General features: G+C 35.8%; 1 protein-coding gene across 1 annotated transcript; it reads right to left on the bottom strand.

Annotated features, from left to right (window-relative positions):
- Positions 1 to 1,082: 1,082 nt before the first annotated feature.
- Positions 1,083 to 17,298, bottom strand: laptm4b (lysosomal protein transmembrane 4 beta). The gene is made up of 7 exons (XM_087786312.1): positions 17,057 to 17,298; positions 15,374 to 15,491; positions 10,943 to 11,016; positions 10,748 to 10,870; positions 9,965 to 10,063; positions 7,749 to 7,844; positions 1,083 to 1,558 (listed from the first exon to the last, which is right to left on the bottom strand). The coding sequence occupies exons 1-7, from the start codon at positions 17,150 to 17,152 to the stop codon at positions 1,484 to 1,486; spliced, it is 681 nt and encodes a 226-aa protein (XP_087642438.1). The 5' UTR covers positions 17,153 to 17,298; the 3' UTR covers positions 1,083 to 1,483.
- Positions 17,299 to 20,451: the final 3,153 nt, after the last annotated feature.

Below are 20,451 nucleotides of genomic sequence, written 5' to 3'. Positions count from 1 at the left end.
GCCAGTAGGTGGCGACGGAGTCGTTGGTATCGAAACGTGATTCTTCAGACGTTCAAGGTCGTGACACACTTTTGCATAGTTTGAAGGTCAAAGGTTGAACTTTGCTGCAGGTTTGTAGCCTAGCATGACATGTGGAGCGCTAATGCTAAGCTAATTTGCGTAGAGCAAACATGAAACGACCGGCGATGAAAATACAAATGAAGTTGAACATTATTTTGTAAGGTGCATATGAAGACAAACACACACACACGCAGACACACACACACACACACACACACACACACTACATGGATTTAGTTTTATACTGATAATACACCAGTCGCGATACATCAACATGATGCATTTAACTCTACAATGCTAACAATGCTAACAATGCTAACTTCCCTCAGAGCTATTACTGTCGCAATGCATTCTGGGACTTGCCTTGTATAAATATGTCACTCATGTTGTTTAATAATAACACGGGTGTCGAACTCATTTTTGCTCAAGGGCAACATGGACGAGTATCTTCTTGCAAATACACTCGCGTTGCTATAGCGCCATCCAGTGGACGCAAAAAATGACGTCTTGCTTTTGACTCTTTTTAAATGTTGACGAGTAGATTTTTTAAAAAAAATGTTGGATTGTTTTTTATTTAAAAAAATTGAATACAATAATTTCTATATTTAAAAGTTGATTTTTTTTTTAAATTTAATTACAAAAATTATTTTGGAATATTTTCAGAATTAAAACTGTTTTTTTTACACATAGAGTTTAATATTCTTTTGCCCAAAATTTGAATGTATATTTTCTAAATTTAATATTTTTTAATTCGTAGAATTTTAAATTTAATATATTTAAGTATATACATTTATATATTGAATTTAAATTGCTAAAAATAAATAATATTGAATTTAGAAAAAATATTTTTGTCTAATTTGAATAAAAATATCAGACTATGTGTAAAATAATTTCAATAATTTTCAAATACATTTTAAATATTTATTTTTTAGATTTTTCCTTTATGTTTAACCTCTAAACATACAAATTATTGAATTCAATATTTAAAGAAAATCATTCAATGCTTAAAAAAACAACAACATTTCAATCAAACTAAATTTTCAAAATTTAAAAAGTCAATTAAATGCTTCACATTTTCTGATATACAGGGATGGGTGAGCGCCCCCTACATTTCAAACAGGTGAATGGTCGCTCGTCTCGCTGAAATACAAAAGAATGGATACAAAAATACCCGACGTTACATTCAAAAGTGGGGTTTTCCGGAGAAACGAAAAGTGCTCCTGCATCCTCTCGAGCTCAGCACAAGGTCACGGGGGTCGTTCACAGTATTGTGGGAGGGTTAACAGTTGTTGGCCGGAGGGCGGCACCGTCACCGAGAGGGTGTGAGGGTCGGAGCACGAACACATGACACGCTGATCTAATCTACAGTCGACTGGTCCACGAGAAAAAGACTTTGTTCCAGGCGAGGAAAGATGGCCGACGCTCACGCCTCCATGTACTGAGGAGGAGGGTCTTTAGGAGGGAGGGAGACCACCTCCTCGTACGGGGGCAGCAGGACCTGCAACACACACAGTCAGTGGGGCTGGAATTCAACCAGCAACCAGACTCTTAAAGTGTTTTAATCCAACAAACTATTTTAGTATTTATTATAGTTGAAAATTGTTTGATTATAGTTGAAAATTGTTTGATTATAGTTGAAAATTGTTTGATTACAGTTGAAAATTGTTTGATTACAGTTGAAAATTATTTGATTACAGTTGAAAATTGTTTGATTATAGTTGAAAATTGTTTGATTACAGTTGAACATTGTTTGATTATAGTTGAAAATTGTTTGATTACAGTTGAAAATTGTTTGATTATAGTTGAAAATTGTTTGATTATAGATGAAAATGGTTTGATTATAGTTGAAAATGGTTCGATTATAGTTGAAAATTGTTTGATTATAGTTGAAAATTGTTTGATTATAGTTAAAAATTGTTTGATTATAGTTGAAAATTGTTTGATTATAGTTGAAAATTGTTTGATTATAGTTGAAACTTGTTTGATTATAGTTAAAAAATTGTTTGATTATAGTTGAAAATGGTTTGATTATAGTTGAAAATTGTTTGATTATAGTTGAAAATTGTTTGATTATAGTTGAACATTTTTTGATTATAGTTGAAAATTGTTTGATTACAGTTGAAAATTGTTTGATTATAGTTGAAAATTGTTTGATTATAGTTGAACATTTTTTGATTACAGTTGAAAATTGTTTGATTACAGTTGAAAATTGTTTGATTATAGTTGAAAATTGTTTGATTACAGTTGAAAATTGTTTGATTACAGTTGAAAATTGTTTGATTCTAGTTGGAAATTGTTTGATTATAGTTGAAAATTGTTTGATTATAGTTGAAAATTGTTTGATTACAGTTGAAAATTGTTTGATTCTAGTTGGAAATTGTTTGATTATAGTTGAAAATTGTTTGATTATAGTTGAAAATTGTTTGATTATAGTTGGAAATTGTTTGATTATAGTTGAAAATTGTTTGATTACAGTTGAGAATTGTTTGATTATAGTTGGAAATTGTTTGATTATAGTTGAAAATTGTTGGATTATAGTTGAAAATTGTTGGATTACAGTTGAAAATTGTTTGATTATAGTTGAAAATTGTTAGATTATAGTTGAAAATTGTTTGATTATAGTTGAAAATTGTTTGATTATAGTTGAAAATTGTTTGATTACAGTTGAAAATTGTTTGATTACAGTTGAAAATTATTTGATTACAGTTGAAAATTGTTTGATTATAGTTGAAAATTGTTTGATTACAGTTGAACATTGTTTGATTATAGTTGAAAATTGTTTGATTACAGTTGAAAATTGTTTGATTATAGTTGAAAATTGTTTGATTATAGATGAAAATGGTTTGATTATAGTTGAAAATGGTTCGATTATAGTTGAAAATTGTTTGATTATAGTTGAAAATTGTTTGATTATAGTTAAAAATTGTTTGATTATAGTTGAAAATTGTTTGATTATAGTTGAAAATTGTTTGATTATAGTTGAAAATGGTTTGATTATAGTTAAAAAATTGTTTGATTATAGTTGAAAATGGTTTGATTATAGTTGAAAATTGTTTGATTATAGTTGAAAATTGTTTGATTATAGTTGAACATTTTTTGATTATAGTTGAAAATTGTTTGATTACAGTTGAAAATTGTTTGATTATAGTTGAAAATTGTTTGATTATAGTTGAACATTTTTTGATTACAGTTGAAAATTGTTTGATTACAGTTGAAAATTGTTTGATTATAGTTGAAAATTGTTTGATTACAGTTGAAAATTGTTTGATTCTAGTTGGAAATTGTTTGATTATAGTTGAAAATTGTTTGATTATAGTTGAAAATTGTTTGATTACAGTTGAAAATTGTTTGATTCTAGTTGGAAATTGTTTGATTATAGTTGAAAATTGTTTGATTCTAGTTGGAAATTGTTTGATTATAGTTGAAAATTGTTTGATTATAGTTGAAAATTGTTTGATTATAGTTGGAAATTGTTTGATTATAGTTGAAAATTGTTTGATTACAGTTGAAAATTGTTTGATTATAGTTGGAAATTGTTTGATTATAGTTGAAAATTGTTGGATTATAGTTGAAAATTGTTGGATTACAGTTGAAAATTGTTTGATTATAGTTGGAAATTGTTTGATTATAGTTGAAAATTGTTGGATTATAGTTGAAAATGGTTCGATTATAGTTAAAAATTGTTTGATTATAGTTGAAAATTGTTTGATTACAGTTGAAAATTGTTTGATTATAGTTGAAAATTGTTTGATTATAGTTGAAAATTGTTTGATTATAGTTGATAATTGTTTGATTACAGATAAAAATAGTTTGAATTGATTGACAAAAAAAAACATGAAATCCTGAAACCGATGCCAAGACAAGTTTAAAAAATAATATACTAACAAATAAACAAGTAACATTGAAAGTCAACAAAGAGGAAAAGAAAACAAGCTTTAGAAAAAATGGCCTCTCGTCACTTTCTCCTCTGAACAGACTCACAAAACCCTGCTGCTAATTCCAGGCCATAGAAAGAGAGAGAGAGAGACCAGGGGGAGGATGAAGGGGGGATGAAGGGGGAGTGAGGGGGAGGAGGAGGGAGAAAGAGGGAGAGAACGAGAGAGAATATGCTCGGAGGGATGTAATTGTGAAGCGACAGGGAAGCCCTGCAAACACATCACAGCAGAGGCTGGAAACCAAGCGGACGTGCAGACAATTACGTAACGAGTGCAAAAGAAGGAGGACAGCAGGGATGTGAGGAGGAGCAGGGGCTGATGGGAAAAAAAACGACTCGTGCATTTTAATGGCTTTTTGGTTATAAAAGCAGATCCGTGGAGGAATGTTGTGCTTCAGTAGCAACAGAAGCAGAGCTGAGTTCACTGAGAGATGTTTGACGTTTATTACATTTTTAACTTCAACATAAAGTAACATCTGAAGATGTTTTTTGGCTCCTTTTTCTTCTCCATCCATCCATCCATCCATCCATCCATCCATCCATCCATCCATCCATCCATCCATCCATCCATCCATCCATCCATCCATCCATTACTATTTGATCCATCCAAAAAAAAACAACCAACCAACCAACCTTTTATCCATCCACCCATCCATCCATCCATCCATCCATCTATCTCTGTTCCATCCATCCAAAACCAACCAACCAACCAACCATCCATCTATCTATTACTATTCCATCCATCCAACCAACCAACCAACCATCCATCCATCCATCCATCCATCTATTACTATTTGATCCATCCAAAAAAAACAACCAACCAACCAACCCTTTATCCATTCATCCAACCATCCATCTATCTATTTCTGTTCCATCCATCCAAAACCAACCAACCAACCAACCAACCATCCATCCATATATTACTATTCCATCCAAAACCAACCAACCAACCAACCATCCATCTATCTATTACTATTCCATCCATCCAACCAACCAACCATCCATCCATCTATTACTATTCCATCCATCCAAAACCAACCAGCCAACCAACCATCCATCCATCTATTACTATTCCATCCAAAACCAAACAACCAACCATCCATCTATCTATTACTATTCCATCCATCCGTCCAACCAACCAACCAACCATCCATCCATCTATTACTATTCCATCCATCGTAAACCAACCAACCAACCAACCATCCATCCATCTATTACTATTCCATCCATCCAACCAACCAACCAACCAACCAACCATCCATCCATCTATTACTATTCCATCCATCGTAAACCAACCAACCAACCAACCATCCATCCATCTATTACTATTCCATCCATCCAACCAACCAACCAACCAACCAACCATCCATCTATCTATTACTATTCCATCCATCCATCCAACCAACCAACCAACCAACCATCCATCTATCTTTCTATCTATTACTATTCCATCCATCCATCCAACCAACCAACCAACCAACCAACCAACCAACCAACCAACCAACCAACCATCCATCTATCTTTCTATCTATTACTATTCGATCCATCCATCCAACCAACCAACCATCCATTACTATTAGATCCATCCAACACCAACCAACCAACCAACCAACCATCCATCCATCCCTCCATCCCTCCATCCATCCTTCCATTACTATTACTATTCCATCCATCCAAAACCATCCAACCAACCAACCATTCATCCATCCATCTATCTGTTGCTATAACATCCATCCATCCATCATATACCAAATACCTTCATTCTCTTATTCATGTTTTCACTTCCTTCTTTCTGTGTACTAATCACAGTATTTAACGTGTACTTCTGTTATAAACTCAGTTTTATGTTTGAACATCAAACACTGACATGTAACGTCTTCAAATGTAGAAATAAAGACGATGTTGTCGGCCATAGAAACACGTCAAGCCTCCATTTTATGAGAACCATGAACCTCTTAAATGTGTATTTGTGTGTTTCGTGCCAAAAATAAGTATTTTTAATGATTATTTATTTACCAATTAAACTTTATTCATACCCAGTTTATAAACAGCATGTACTTTATTTATAGACAACAAAAGCAACACAAGGGATACCACAAACACATTTGTTTTCAGGCCTTCGGGTCACCTTGACCCCGAGACAACACGAGAGTTAAACAGATTCTCCTTTTTCACGCGGCTGTGGAATTATCGTTTGACAAATTAGGTTTTCAAACACTGTAGGTGAAAGGTCATGGGTCAAGGACGACTCCTCAGTTGTGAAACAACATCACGGTGGAAACAAGATGGAGGACGAGCAGCAGCAGCAGGAGAGAGAGGACAGATTATTTCATGTATCAGCGTATCCCAGGATTATAGCAGCAGATTAATGGAAACAGTGACCACGTCAAAGCCGCTCGCAATCCCATGAGTCAACGGGGCGAGGCGGGGGGAGGAGGAGGGGGGATCAGAACAGATTCTAGACCAGGGCGGCGCTGGAACGTCTCTTCTGAGTGAGCGACAGGAACATGTTGGATTAGGAGAGCGAAGCCACTGCTGTGTTAATGTTACTTTAGATCTAAATATTCTTCATCTATAACGATGCATGTACACACATGTACTTTACTAACATTTATTTATAATCCACTCCCTTCAATCGTCATCTAATCAATATTTCCGATTCATTCTGTTTTCTACAGATATATTTACGTATGTCATATTTACCGGGTTTATTTTTCATTACTGTTATACATTTTATTTCAAGGATAAAATGCTCAAAGTCACACAGTGTGATGTGACACATACCGCAGTGGCAAGTACCTGTCACTATTGTACATGAGAGTGTTAAATGTATATTTACCAAACAGGAAGTAGGTCTAATTTTTACATCATGTTTTTCTTTCTTTGAGGCTCAATTTGTTTTAATTATCTCTGTATTTTTCCTCCATTGTACATAAAAAGGTTTTGTATAAAAGTTTTATAATTTATAATCTCTTATCTTATCTTAAAACATTGACTTCGTCATAGGTCACTTACATCAACAAGAATCTACTTGGATCTCTAAAAATAAAATATATAATGTTTAATTAGTGTTTACAACTCCCTTCCCCTCAAGGTGACCCGAAGGTCTGAAAACAAAATGTGTTTGTGGTATCCCTTGTGCTGCCTCTGGGTCAAGGTGACCCGAAGGCACAAAACAAACGTGTTTGTGGTATCCCTCGTGCTGCTTCTGGGTCAAAGTGAACCGAAGGCCCCGAAACAAATGTGTTTGTGGTATCCCTTGTCCTGCCTCTGGGTCAAGGTGAATCGAAGGCACGAAACAAACGTGTTTGTGGTATCGGGTCACTTTGACCCAGGGACAACACTAGGGTTAAATAAATACATTTTTACAAACAAAACATGTATGGTGAAAACTAAAATGATAATAATAATATAATTTTATTAATAAGTCAGCCAGAAAAAATAATGTATATCTTCCAAATTTCTTTTTTTCAATATATATAAAAATACATATATATTTTTTACATACATACATATATATTTATTATAAACTAATGTTAAGTCTTGTTCATAACATTCATTATTATTTTTATATATGTATATAGATATAGTTTACATTAGTACAAGATATTATGTTGTCATCATTATTTTTTATTTATTATTCTGTTATTATAGCAGTTTTTAATATGTTTACTGTGGAAGAATAAAAGTCAATCTTGTCTCCATGAGTTGACGTTAATGCTTGGCTCGAGGGCACATTGATGGCGTGACTCACCATGGTGTCGTTGGTGGTCACGTAGACCAGGACCTCGGTCGTGCCTCGTCCGCTCACGTATCTGTAGCAGTTCCACACGCAGCCGATCAGGTAGGCCTGGAGGACGAGGCGGACGTTATTGACAGGATGATTGACAGCTGTCATGCGTCACAATCAACTGTGTGGAAGAGGAATTCAACGTTTTTCTATCATGGCCGACGTGTCCTTGTCGTCGCTGCGTTCGGCTGTCGCGCCTCAAAGGTCTCCGTCGTGCTGAGGTTCGGTTTTTTTTTTTTTGACTTGGCAGGGGAAACAAGGAGGTCCATTGTGTGTGTGTGTGTGTGTGTGTGTGTGTGCGCAGAGTGCTAAGTGGACACCTCCACCAGAACCACTGACAAAGCAAAGCAAGTCACTCAGCATCGTTGCCGAGTATAAAAAAAAACAGCCCAGTAAACGAAAAGGTACTTTCTAATACTTGACAACTTGTCAACTTGTCGTTCCCTCCGGTGTCCTGCTCATCTACCCAGTCAGCCGGAGGGAGTCGAACTCCTGCACGCGTCGAGTTTTGTCGTTTAACAAAAAAAAACACAGATTAAAAGTGTGACTCAGTTACTGAACTTGGATTTTTTCAGGAGAAACTAAAAAATGATTCTTGGCAACAAAGCTGAAGGTAAAACTGTCCAAAGACAATATACTTAAATATTGCAATATTTTTTTACACAACGCTGTCTCGGAAATTAATTTACACCGTATGACTTTTTTTTAAATTTTCATCATCACTCTTTTTGATTTATACTTCAAAGAAGTAAGTATAGATAAAAATATGTATTTTTATTTACAATACAAATGTAAATATGCACGGCTTTTGTTCATTTGTGTGTTGCAATTAAATTTCCGGGCCACTGGATGGCAGCATTCAGTATGTGCTCTGCAACTAAAGGAATGATGAAATCCTGTGTGATGACTGAGGACAAGAGGATACAGTGAGTCCACGACTGACGTTTTGGACATATTTTGGTTTTGAAAACAAATGACAGCAGTTACGACTTCGTCAAGAGTCATGTGGTCTGTAAATACTACAACACCAGAGTCAAGTACTGGACAATACTACACATATATACTTGTTACTACAGTATCAGGATGTATCGTATCAATGACTCTGTATCGTGATACATATCAAATCAGACTCTTGACAATACACACTCCTAGACTCCTTAACTTGTTACAGTCGCAAAGACCCCACGAGATCCTGGTGATGACTGAGGACGAGAGGATACAGTGACTACAGCAGCTTTTAAAGCTGATGTTTGGACATATTTTGGTTTGAAAACAAATGAAAGCAGTTACGACTTCGTCAAGAGTCATGTGGTCTGTAAATACTACAACACCAGAGTCAAGTACTCGACAATAGTACACATATATACTTGTTACTACACTATCACAACACCAGAGTAAAGTACTGGACAATACTACACATATATACTTGTTACTACAGTATCACAACACTAGAGTCAACTACTCGACAATACTACATACTGTATATATACTTGTTACTACAGTATCACAATATATTATATCATGATTCTTTCCAGATTCCTAATAATACATTAGACCACGTGACACTACACACTCCGGCTGATTGGCCCACTGAGAAAAATGAACCAATGGGCTCCCTTTCTTTGTCATAAGCTCCGCCCACTGAGCAATTGACTAAAGGATTTGTTCGGATCAGCCGCGTGTCAATCAAAACAGCTGATTTGGCGTTTGGGAGACGATCAAAGTCACTCAGACGTGCTGGATCGTGTTCACATTGACTCATGAACAGTCATGGTGTCAGTAACGATCAACATATTTATGAATAAACATTTGTGCTTTGTTTTTTTGAAATAAAAAGTGACGTGATGTGTTGTCACAGCCGTGATGCGGTCCAGCTCCAGCGCCTCAGGCCCGGCGAGCGTCCACATCACAGAACCCGATCTCCGTCTCTGCCTCTCTGGCGCTCGGAGGAAGAAGCTCGGCCTGATGGGATCGTACAGTCGACTGCGACTCCGCGTCCCGACTCGAAAATCATCCGAGCGTTCGGAGGGAGGACGAGCTGGACGGGAATCGGTTTCCTGTCGTGGCGAGAGCTCCGCGTCCGACAACATGGAGGGCGAGTCATTATGGACGACCGTATGGACGTCCCTGACCTGGTGACGGATCTGTTCCTGGGGTCACGAGCCTCACGACGGTCTCACCTTGAACGAGAGGATGCAGCCGATGAAGAGCAGGACGGCGAAGACCAGGCACATGTTGTTGGTGGACATGATGTCCTCTTTGTAAGGGAACGTTCCCGGCTGGAAGAGACGGAACCGGTTAAGAACAAAGTTAGAGATGGTTTTGATTCAAACAAGCAAATTGTCTTTTATTTAGTATAGATAAAGTTATTTTTATTCAAATTGGGAAATAGAATTATTTAAAGTATCTTGTTGATAAAGATTAGATTAGATTATTATATTATTACACATGAAAATGCTCAGACAAACGAATCATTAAATGACTAATAAAACAAATTTGTTTGATTAAAGTTGAAAATTGTTTGATTACAGTTGAAAATTGTTTGATTATAGTTGAAAATTGTTTGATTATAGTTGATAATTGTTTGATTATAGTTGAAAATTGTTTGATTATAGTTGAAAATTGTTTGATTGTATTTGAAAATTGTTTGATTATAGTTGAAAATTGTTTGATTGTATTTGAAAATTGTTTGATTCTAGTTGAAAATTGTTTGATTACAGTTGAAAATTGTTTGATTATAGTTGAAAATTGTTCGATTATAGTTGAAAATGGTTTGATTACAGTTGGAAATTGTTCGATTATAGTTAAAAATGGTTTGATTATAGTTATGTAAAGTTAAAGTCAAAGTCAAAGTCAAAGTAAAAGTCAAAGTCAAAGTCAAAGTCAAAGTCAAAGTCAAAGTCAAAGTCAAAGTCAAAGTCAAAGTCAAAGTCAAAGGTAAAGTTAAAGTCAAAGTCACTCACCAGCTGCTGCAGGTAGTCCTGGACCGTGTTGGGATAAACCACCACACTAATGGCCACCAGCGTGTTAAGGGCGAAGTCAAAGATTTGGTAGCAGAAGAATGGAATGATCCAAGCCGCGTGTTGCTGTCCGAAGAAACGTGGCAAAAATGTAAAAACACACTCGACCAGTAACGACGGACATCGTGAGCCTCTTACCTTGTAGGCTCCATACGTCGCCATGCCACAGATCAGGATCATGAGCAGGGAGATAGCCGTGGCTATGCAGATATCTGTGGACATCAAACCAACAGCCGTGAGAACAAAATACTCCAGATTAACACAACAAACACCTCATTTCACTGGAGTCTCTCACATAATCCAGGAATAATATTTTGACTTTATTTAAAGTAGAATAAAAATAGTATTCTGTGGTGACAACATCAGTGTGAGGATACACGAGGAGGGCGACATGTTCTCAGATTACTGATAACTGAGCAGACACTTGAGTGCATCAACACTGTGACTCACAGGATTATTTGACGGACAAGCTGCTCGTGTGCGTCATCGTTTGTTTCCCTTTTATTTAAACCTGAGTCAGTCCAAGGTACGTGACGTACAGAACACAGTACACATCATTAAAATGACAAGAAATACATAACCTTAATAACGTACATGAGTGAAATGAAAGGGTTTAAAAATATATAGAGCGTAAAACAAACATGGTCAAACTTAATTAAATATTGAAATAATATTTTAAAGAAAATGTAAACAGCTACTATTTTTTTCATTAGAAACCAGTAAATGAAATACGTAAAATAAATGTTTTATTAATTACATATATTATAAATATGCCTGTTTTTTATTTTTAAACTACAATTTTCTGTAATGGAATTTAATGATATATATATAAATATATATTTATGGAATGATCCGTATATATATGGATGTATACGTATATATATATTTTAATATACATAAATAAATCCAATAAATATGAACTTTCTACATTTTGATTCTAACTTTGATTTACTAGAATTAAATTCCTAAAATCAAGTACCACAAACAAGGAAGATTAATAATATCATGGATGGTTTTAGTGTAATTATTGACCACTGACCACTGCACAAATACATATAGTGTGATTGTTTCAGTGTCATTATTGACCACTGACCACTGCACAAAGACATATAGTGTGATTGTTTCAGTGTCAATATTGACCACTGACCACTGCACAAAGACATATAGTGTGATTGTTTCAGTGTCATTATTGACCACTGACCACTGCACAAAGACATATAGTGTGATTGTTTCAGTGTCATTATTGACCACTGACCACTGCACAAATACATATAGTGTCATTGTTTCAGTGTCATTATTGACCACTGACCACTGCACAAATACATATAGTGTCATTGTTTCAATGTCATTATTGACCACTGACCACTGCACAAATACATATAGTGTCATTGTTTCAGTGTCATTATTGACCACTGACCACTGCACAAATACATATAGTGTGATCGTTTCAGTGTCATTATTGACCACTGACCACTGCACAAATACATATAGTGTGATTGTTTTAGTGTCATTATTGACCACTGACCACTGCACAAATACATATAGTGTGATTGTTTTAGTGTCATTATTGACCACTGACCACTGCACAAATACATATAGTGTCATTGTTTCAGTGTCATTATTGACCACTGACCACTGCACAAATACATATAGTGTGATTGTTTTAGTGTCATTATTGACCACTGACCACTGCACAAATACATATAGTGTGATCGTTTCAGTGTCATTATTGACCACTGACCACTGCACAAATACATATAGTGTGATTGTTTTAGTGTCATTATTGACCACTGACCACTGCACAAATACATATAGTGTGATCGTTTCAGTGTCATTATTGACCACTGACCACTGCACAAATACATATAGTGTGATCGTTTCAGTGTCATTATTGACCACTGACCACTGCACAAATACATATAGTGTGATCGTTTCAGTGTCATTATTGACCACTGACCACTGCACAAAGACATATAGTGTGATTGTTTCAGTGTCATTATTGACCACTGACCACTGTACAAATACATATAGTGTGATTGTTTCAGTGTCATTATTGACCACTGACCACTGCACAAAGACATATAGTGTGATTGTTTCAGTATCATTATTGACCACTGACCACTGCACAAATACATATAGTGTGATCGTTTCAGTGTCATTATTGACCACTGACCACTGCACAAAGACATATAGTGTGATTGTTTCAGTGTCATTATTGACCACTGACCACTGCACAAATACATATAGTGTGATCGTTTCAGTGTCATTATTGACCACTGACCACTGCACAAAGACATATAGTGTGATTGTTTCAGTGTCATTATTGACCACTGACCACTGCACAAAGACATATAGTGTGATTGTTTCAGTGTCATTATTGACCACTGACCACTGCACAAATACATATAGTGTGATCGTTTCAGTGTCATTATTGACCACTGACCACTGCACAAATACATATAGTGTGATTGTTTCAGTGTCATTATTGACCACTGCACAAATACATATAGTGTGATTGTTTCAGTATAATTATTGACCACTGACCACTGCACAAATACATATAGTGTGATCGTTTCAGTGTCATTATTGACCACTGACCACTGCACAAAGACATATAGTGTGATTGTTTCAGTGTCATTATTGACCACCGACCACTGCACAAATACATATAGTGTGATTGTTTCAGTGTCATTATTGACCACTGACCACTGCACAAAGACATATAGTGTGATTGTTTCAGTATCATTATTGACCACTGACCACTGCACAAATACATATAGTGTGATTGTTTCAGTGTCAATATTGACCACTGACCACTGCACAAATACATATAGTGTGATTGTTTCAGTGTCATTATTGACCACTGACCACTGCACAAAGACATATAGTGTCATTGTTTCAGTGTCATTATTGACCACTGACCACTGCACAAATACATATAGTGTGATCGTTTCAGTGTCATTATTGACCACTGACCACTGCACAAAGAAATATAGTGTGATTGTTTCAGTGTCATTATTGACCACTGCACAAATACATATAGTGTGATTGTTTCAGTATAATTATTGACCACTGACCACTGCACAAATACATATAGTGTGATCGTTTCAGTGTCATTATTGACCACTGACCACTGCACAAAGACATATAGTGTGATTGTTTCAGTGTCATTATTGACCACCGACCACTGCACAAATACATATAGTGTGATTGTTTCAGTGTCATTATTGACCACTGACCACTGCACAAAGACATATAGTGTGATTGTTTCAGTATCATTATTGACCACTGACCACTGCACAAATACATATAGTGTGATTGTTTCAGTGTCAATATTGACCACTGCACAAATACATATAGTGTGATTGTTTCAGTGTCATTATTGACCACTGACCACTGCACAAATACATATAGTGTGAGTGTTTCAGTGTCATTATTGACCACTGACCACTGCACAAATACGTATAGTGTGATTGTTTCAGTGTCATTATTGACCACTGACCACTGCACAAATACGTATAGTGTGATTGTTTCAGTGTCATTATTGACCACTGACCACTGCACAAATACATATAGTGTGATTGTTTCAGTGTCATTATTGACCACTGACGTTAAATACATTTACACAACACAGTCGCCATGGAAACCAGCGTTGCAGCAGATCCAGCTGCGGTGATGGTGAACTTCACGTGATCTTGACTCAAACATCACGTATGATCGATGACACCAGAGACATGTGGACCAGAAGCTTCATCGTGAGACCAGAGAACGTTGGTCACGACTGCAGGTCATGTTCTGAAAATATGTATGAACTCTGACTTCTCTCTGCAGCTCTGTGTGTGTCTGTGTGCGTGAAGAATAGATGTCTGTGTGTTTCTTTGAATGTGTGTCTGCATGTGTGTGTTGTATAAGTTGTGTGTATGCCTGTTGTATTAGAGTTGAATGTGTGTGCGTGTTGAAGTGTTCATGAGTTGTGTGAATGTGTTTGTGTGTGTTTCATTGTGCGTGCTATTGATTTTTTTTCTGTGTTGTATGAGTAGTGTGTTTATGTGTGTTGGATTGTGCGTTTGTCGTTCAGTTTAACGGTGTTGTGTGATTTGTGTCCATGTGTCCACGCTATTGCGTTAATGTGTGTAGCATGAGTTGTTTTTTACGAGTGTGCTATTGTGCTAATGTGAGTAGTATGAGTTGTGTGAATGTTTATATGTGCGTGCATTTGTGTTTGTGTGTCAATGTGGGTTGTATAAGTGTGAATATGTGTGTGTATATCTGTGTAATTGTGTTTATCCGTGTTGCATACGTTGTGTGAATTGTGTGTATGTTTATGTGTGATTGTGTATGATTGTATTTATGTGCATTGTCTGAGTTTTGTGGATGTTAAAGTGTGTTTGTTTGCGATTGTTGTAAATAAAGATTTCAGAGAAAAATCACACGCTCGTTCAAGCCACAGATACACAAAATAAACACAAATAACTATAAACAATGGACATTCATGAATGGACAAGAGTGTCATAAAGTGTGTAAAATGTCTTCACAGTGATATCTGTGTAAAATAAGTGTTACGCTCACTTGCGTCGTCCATGACATCGATGTCTGTGCCGAGCTCCGAGCTGGTGAGGTGGTACCGGTACTGGACGGGATCGTTGAGAGCCGACAGTAAGATGAGTAGGACAACTGCGTTGATGAGCTGGCAAAAGAACAGTGGTGTTAGCATCATATTGCTAGCATCATGTTGTTAGCATCATGTATTTAATTGTTAGCATCATGTTGTTTGCATCATGTATGTAATTGTTAGCATCATGTTGCTTAAATGTTAGGATAATGTATTTAATTGTTAACATCATGTATTTAATTGTTAGAATCATGTTGTTAGCATCATGTATTTAATTGTCAGCGTCATGTTGTTTGCATCATGTATTTAATTGTTAGCATCATGTTGTTAGCATCATGTATTTAATTGTTAGCATCATGTTGTTTGCATCATTTATTTAATTGTTAGCATCATGTTGTTTGCATCATGTATTTAATTGTTAGCATCATGTTGCTTAAATGTTAGCATAATGTATTGAATTGTTAGCATCATGTTGCTTAAATCTTAGCATCATGTATTGAATTGTTAGCATCATGTATTTAATTTTTAGCTTCATGTTGCTTAAATGTCTGCATCATGTATTTAATTGTTAGCATCATGTTGCTTAAATCGTAGCATCATGTATTGAATTGTTAGCATCAAGTCGTTAGTATCATGTATTGAGTTGTTAGCATAACGTTGCTGAAGTTGCTGAAAAAAATCAGCTTTAAAAGATGCTGGAGTCATTGTATCCTCTCGTCCTCAGTCGTAGCATAGATGTCGCTGTTAGAGCCGAAGTTTAATTGTTAATTGTCATTTAATTGCAACACGAACATTTAACAAAATCCATTAATATTTCATGTTAATTGTAATTAATAATATAAATATTTTTAATCGAATAATTATATTTCATTCACATTTTATTGAAATAAAACATGATTTGTAATAAAGCTAAATATCAAAAACATTGTTAAAATTCAAATTATGTTCGATGCAGTGCTGTTGAGTATTGATATAGTATCATCAAAAAAAAACATTGCGATATATCCGAGTATGGATATTTTTTCACCCTCCCAATGGAAACCATTCATTTATTGTAGCACGAAACTTAAATACTGACAAATAAAAAACTTAAAGTAGGAAATTATTCCACGAATTAAACATTTAGACCAGAAAGGAAGTTAAATAATAATCAAAATAAAAGATATCGTGAAACATTTCAGGGGGTAAAAAAAAAAGAACTTTAGTTTGTTGTCTGTCCTCACAAAGACCTGTGAGAAGTCCTGGACTGTCAGGGATTTACCAGATTATTTCTTCACCTGAACCACTGCTGCCTGAAAACACAACTATTTTTAAACACGTTCTTTGCGTCGAACGTGGAACAAAAATAACGATAAAAAAAACATCAGAAAATGCCTCCAGCTCAACAAAGAGAGCAGGAATGTTGCGGTTTAACGAGGTTTACACGCGAAAACAGAGAAAGTAGTGACGGATTATTGTGTTAATCTGAAGATGTCGTCGCTGAAAATGTCAAAATAAAAGCAATTCCATCTGAAGTAGCGAAGTAGCGGTCACCGTGACGTCACTCTTTCATGTTTTTACTCGGTGTCTTTCGCGTCGTTACGATGATTTTTTTACTTGAAGAACCGGAACCACAAAAAAAAAAAAAAAAGAGTCCTCACCATGTACCATATTCCCAGGATGATGGTTCCGGTCCGGACGTGGCAGCAGAGGCAGCAGCTCGTCGAGTACCATCGGTCCCACGGTGACATCATCATGGATCCACCTGCCGGTCCACTAGCACATGAAGGGGGAACCGGGGGGTTTGGGGGGGCGGGGGGTCCCGAACTGGGCCCGGTTCCGGTGTCAGATCCCGCGCTGGAGACGAAGCGGGTGTTTTGTTCGGCGTCACGTCCAGCGTCGATGGTTCTGTGTGGCGTTGAGTCCAGAAGCAGAAGAACTAATCTGGCTCATCCCGGAGTCACGTGACCGCCGAGCCCGCCATACATAATCTCGCAGAATATTCTCGAGTCAACAGTAAACAAGGATATTATTCAAACATACAGGCGCTTTTTTTTAAGTATACATTTATACATAAATTATACAGATTAATTAATTAAATTTAAAAAAAAGCGCATTCTAGTACATTTGTTCTCTGTGAATACTACTAAAATAAAAATACTACAAATACTACGACTATACGACTTACTTTGTTTATTGTCTCTGTCAAAAATTAAAAATAAATCTAACAATAACTCAACTGTATATATATCTTGTTAAAGATCTTCATATTAAGACATTTTTCCTCATCTTTTATTATATAAAATGAAACATTACATTTAATTTATGGCATAATAACGTCTTATTTTTTTGTATAATATATATGACATGTGGATTCTTTCTTTAGAATCTTTAAATACAATTTATTGAAAACAAAAAAAAGGTTTATTTTATAATTTTATTTATTTATTTTCACGTTTTTATCTCATCATGATCATTTTTCAAGACGTTTTTAATTTAAATTGGACGCACTGAATATTCTACTGCCTTTTCCTGCCCCCATAACCAAAGGACATGACATTATATAAATCTAAATGAGTCCAAATGAAGTAAAGTTTTTAACAAATGTAATCAAAATTTGATGTATTTCAGTTTTCATGGGGGTCTTCTTTCCCTTGTGCCCCCTTTGCCGTTGCCTTGTTCGTTGACCTTTGACCTACCCCCTGGAACCTTCACTGAGAGCTCAGTTGTCTAAATGATCATTTTTGAGACATTCAATTAAAATTGGACTTTTTTGTAATTTTCATGGGGGTCTTCTGCCCCCCTTACCTGCCCCCATAACCAAAGGACATTACATTATAGAAGTCTAAATGAGTAAAAATGAAATAGAGGTTTTTTTTTTAAACGTTATCAACTTTGGACATATTTGTCATTTTCATTGGGGTCTCCTGCCCCCTTTTTTTTGCTTGACCTTATGGAGTTGACCTCTGACCTCCCTTCCCTGAGAGGTCAGTCGTCTCCACATTTACAGGACATTTTGTCAGAAGGATCAGACGAACAGACAATATTATGACGGTGATTATTGTGTAGTGAAGGTGAACAGAGAGATTTAGGTGATTAAAGGATGATAATCCTGACGGTGATGGTGATGATTATGATGACGATGAAGAGGATGAAGATGAAGATGAAGAGGATGAAGATGAAGATGATGAGGATGAAGATGAAGATGATGAGGATGAAGATGATGATGATGATGAAGATGATGAAGATAAAGATAAAGATGATGATGATGATGAAGATTATGAAGATGATGAAGATAAATATGATGATGAAGGTGATGATGAAGGTGATGAAGATAAAGATGATGATGATGAAGAAGATGATGAAGGTGATGAAGATCAAGATAAAGATGATGATAATGATGATGATGATGATGATGAAGATGATGATGAAGATAAAGATAAAGATGGTGATGAAGGTGTTGAAGATAAAGATGAAGATGATGAGGATGATGAAGAAGATGATGAAGAGGATGATGATGATGAAGAGGATGATGAAGATGATGATGATGAAGAAGAGGATGATGATGATGAAGAAGAGGAGGATGATGAAGATGATGAAGAAGAGGATGATGATGATGATGAAGAGGATGATGATGATGATGAAGAAAATGATGATGAAGAAGAGGATGATGATGATGAAGAGGATGAGGATGATGAAGATGATGATGATGAAGAAGAGGATGATGATGATGATGATGATGATGAAGAAGAGGAGGATGATGAAGATGAAGAAGAGGAGTATGATGAAGATGATGATGATGAAGAAGAAGATGAAGATGATGATGATGATGATGATGATGAAGATGAAGATGAAGATGAAGATGAAGATGAAGATGAAGATGAAAATGAAGATGATGATGAAGATGATGATGATGAAGAAGAGGAGGATGATGAAGATGATGATGAAGAAGAGGAGGATGATGATGAAGATGATGAAGAAGAGGAGGAGGATGAAGATGATGATGATGAAGAGGATGATGATGATAATGATGATGATTATGATGGTGATGATGATGAAGGTGATGAAGATGATGATGATAAAGATAAAGAGGATGATGATGATGATAAAGATAAAGAGGATGATGATGATGATGATGATGAAGAAGATGAAGATGATGATAAAGATAAAGAGGATGATGATGATGATGAAGAAGATGAAGATGATAAAGATAAAGATAAAGATAAAGATAAAGAGGATGATGATGATGATGAGGAAGATGAAGGTCAGGCGGTGTAATGGTGTCACTGCAGCCACACATCAACTGAGCCACAGGTCGATGACAGCATCACTGGATCTCCTGCTGACACACATTCAGGAGCAAACGTTTCCAGAGTCACACGAGTGAACGAACCCATGACATGTTTAAACACTTTATTCATGTTTAACATAATAGTTTACAGTCCTGGCGAACAAAGAAACACGTGATCGATCAGACATTTTTATCCATTTAAATATTAAAATTCAAACGTTTGTAAAAACCATGCAAGAAAAATCACCTTCTACAAATGTACAATTATTTGGAATTTATCATAAAATAGAATCATTGCCAAAACCTATTAACACAACTTTTAACCCTTGTGTTGTCTCCGGGTCAAGGTGACCCGAAAGCCCCGGAAAACAAATGTGTTTGAGGTATCCCTAGTGGTGCGTCTGGGTCAACGCAAGGGTTAAATTCCATTTCAACAAATGTGTTTGAGGTATCCCTTGTGGTGCGCATCTGGGTCTACACAAGGGTTAAATTCCATTTCAACAAATGTGTTTGTGGTATCCCTTGTGGTGCGCTTCTCGGTCAACACAAGGGTTAAATTCCATTTCATATTTTATCTTTTTTCTGATTCTACGATTCACATTTTAAAGAAACAATCCGTTGACATCAAACTTCTTCTGCACCAGTTTAAAAAAAGCCCTTGAAAGTCTGCAAATATGGCGCAGAATTGTGTATGCGATGGAGAAAAAGACGAATAACATTACTTACAAATACTCGCACAAAGAAAGTATGGCTGCCTCGTTTAAA

Source organism: Callionymus lyra, chromosome 3, assembly GCF_982586985.1.
Source record: "Callionymus lyra chromosome 3, fCalLyr1.hap1.1, whole genome shotgun sequence".
Taxonomy (NCBI): Eukaryota; Metazoa; Chordata; class Actinopteri; order Syngnathiformes; family Callionymidae; genus Callionymus; species Callionymus lyra.
This window is presented reverse-complemented; position numbering and strand designations above follow the sequence as displayed.

Bases quoted from the DNA above. Each gene is read 5' to 3' on its own strand.
- laptm4b (XM_087786312.1), bottom strand. From the start codon at position 17,152: ATGATGATGTCACCGTGGGACCGATGGTACTCGACGAGCTGCTGCCTC. The intron at 11,017-15,373 runs GTGAGCGTAACA...TGATGTCCACAG, and splicing joins CGATGTCATGGACGACGCAA to ATATCTGCATAGCCACGGCT. The intron at 7,845-9,964 runs GTGAGACCGTCG...CTCGTCCTCCAG, and splicing joins GCTGCATCCTCTCGTTCAAG to GCCTACCTGATCGGCTGCGT.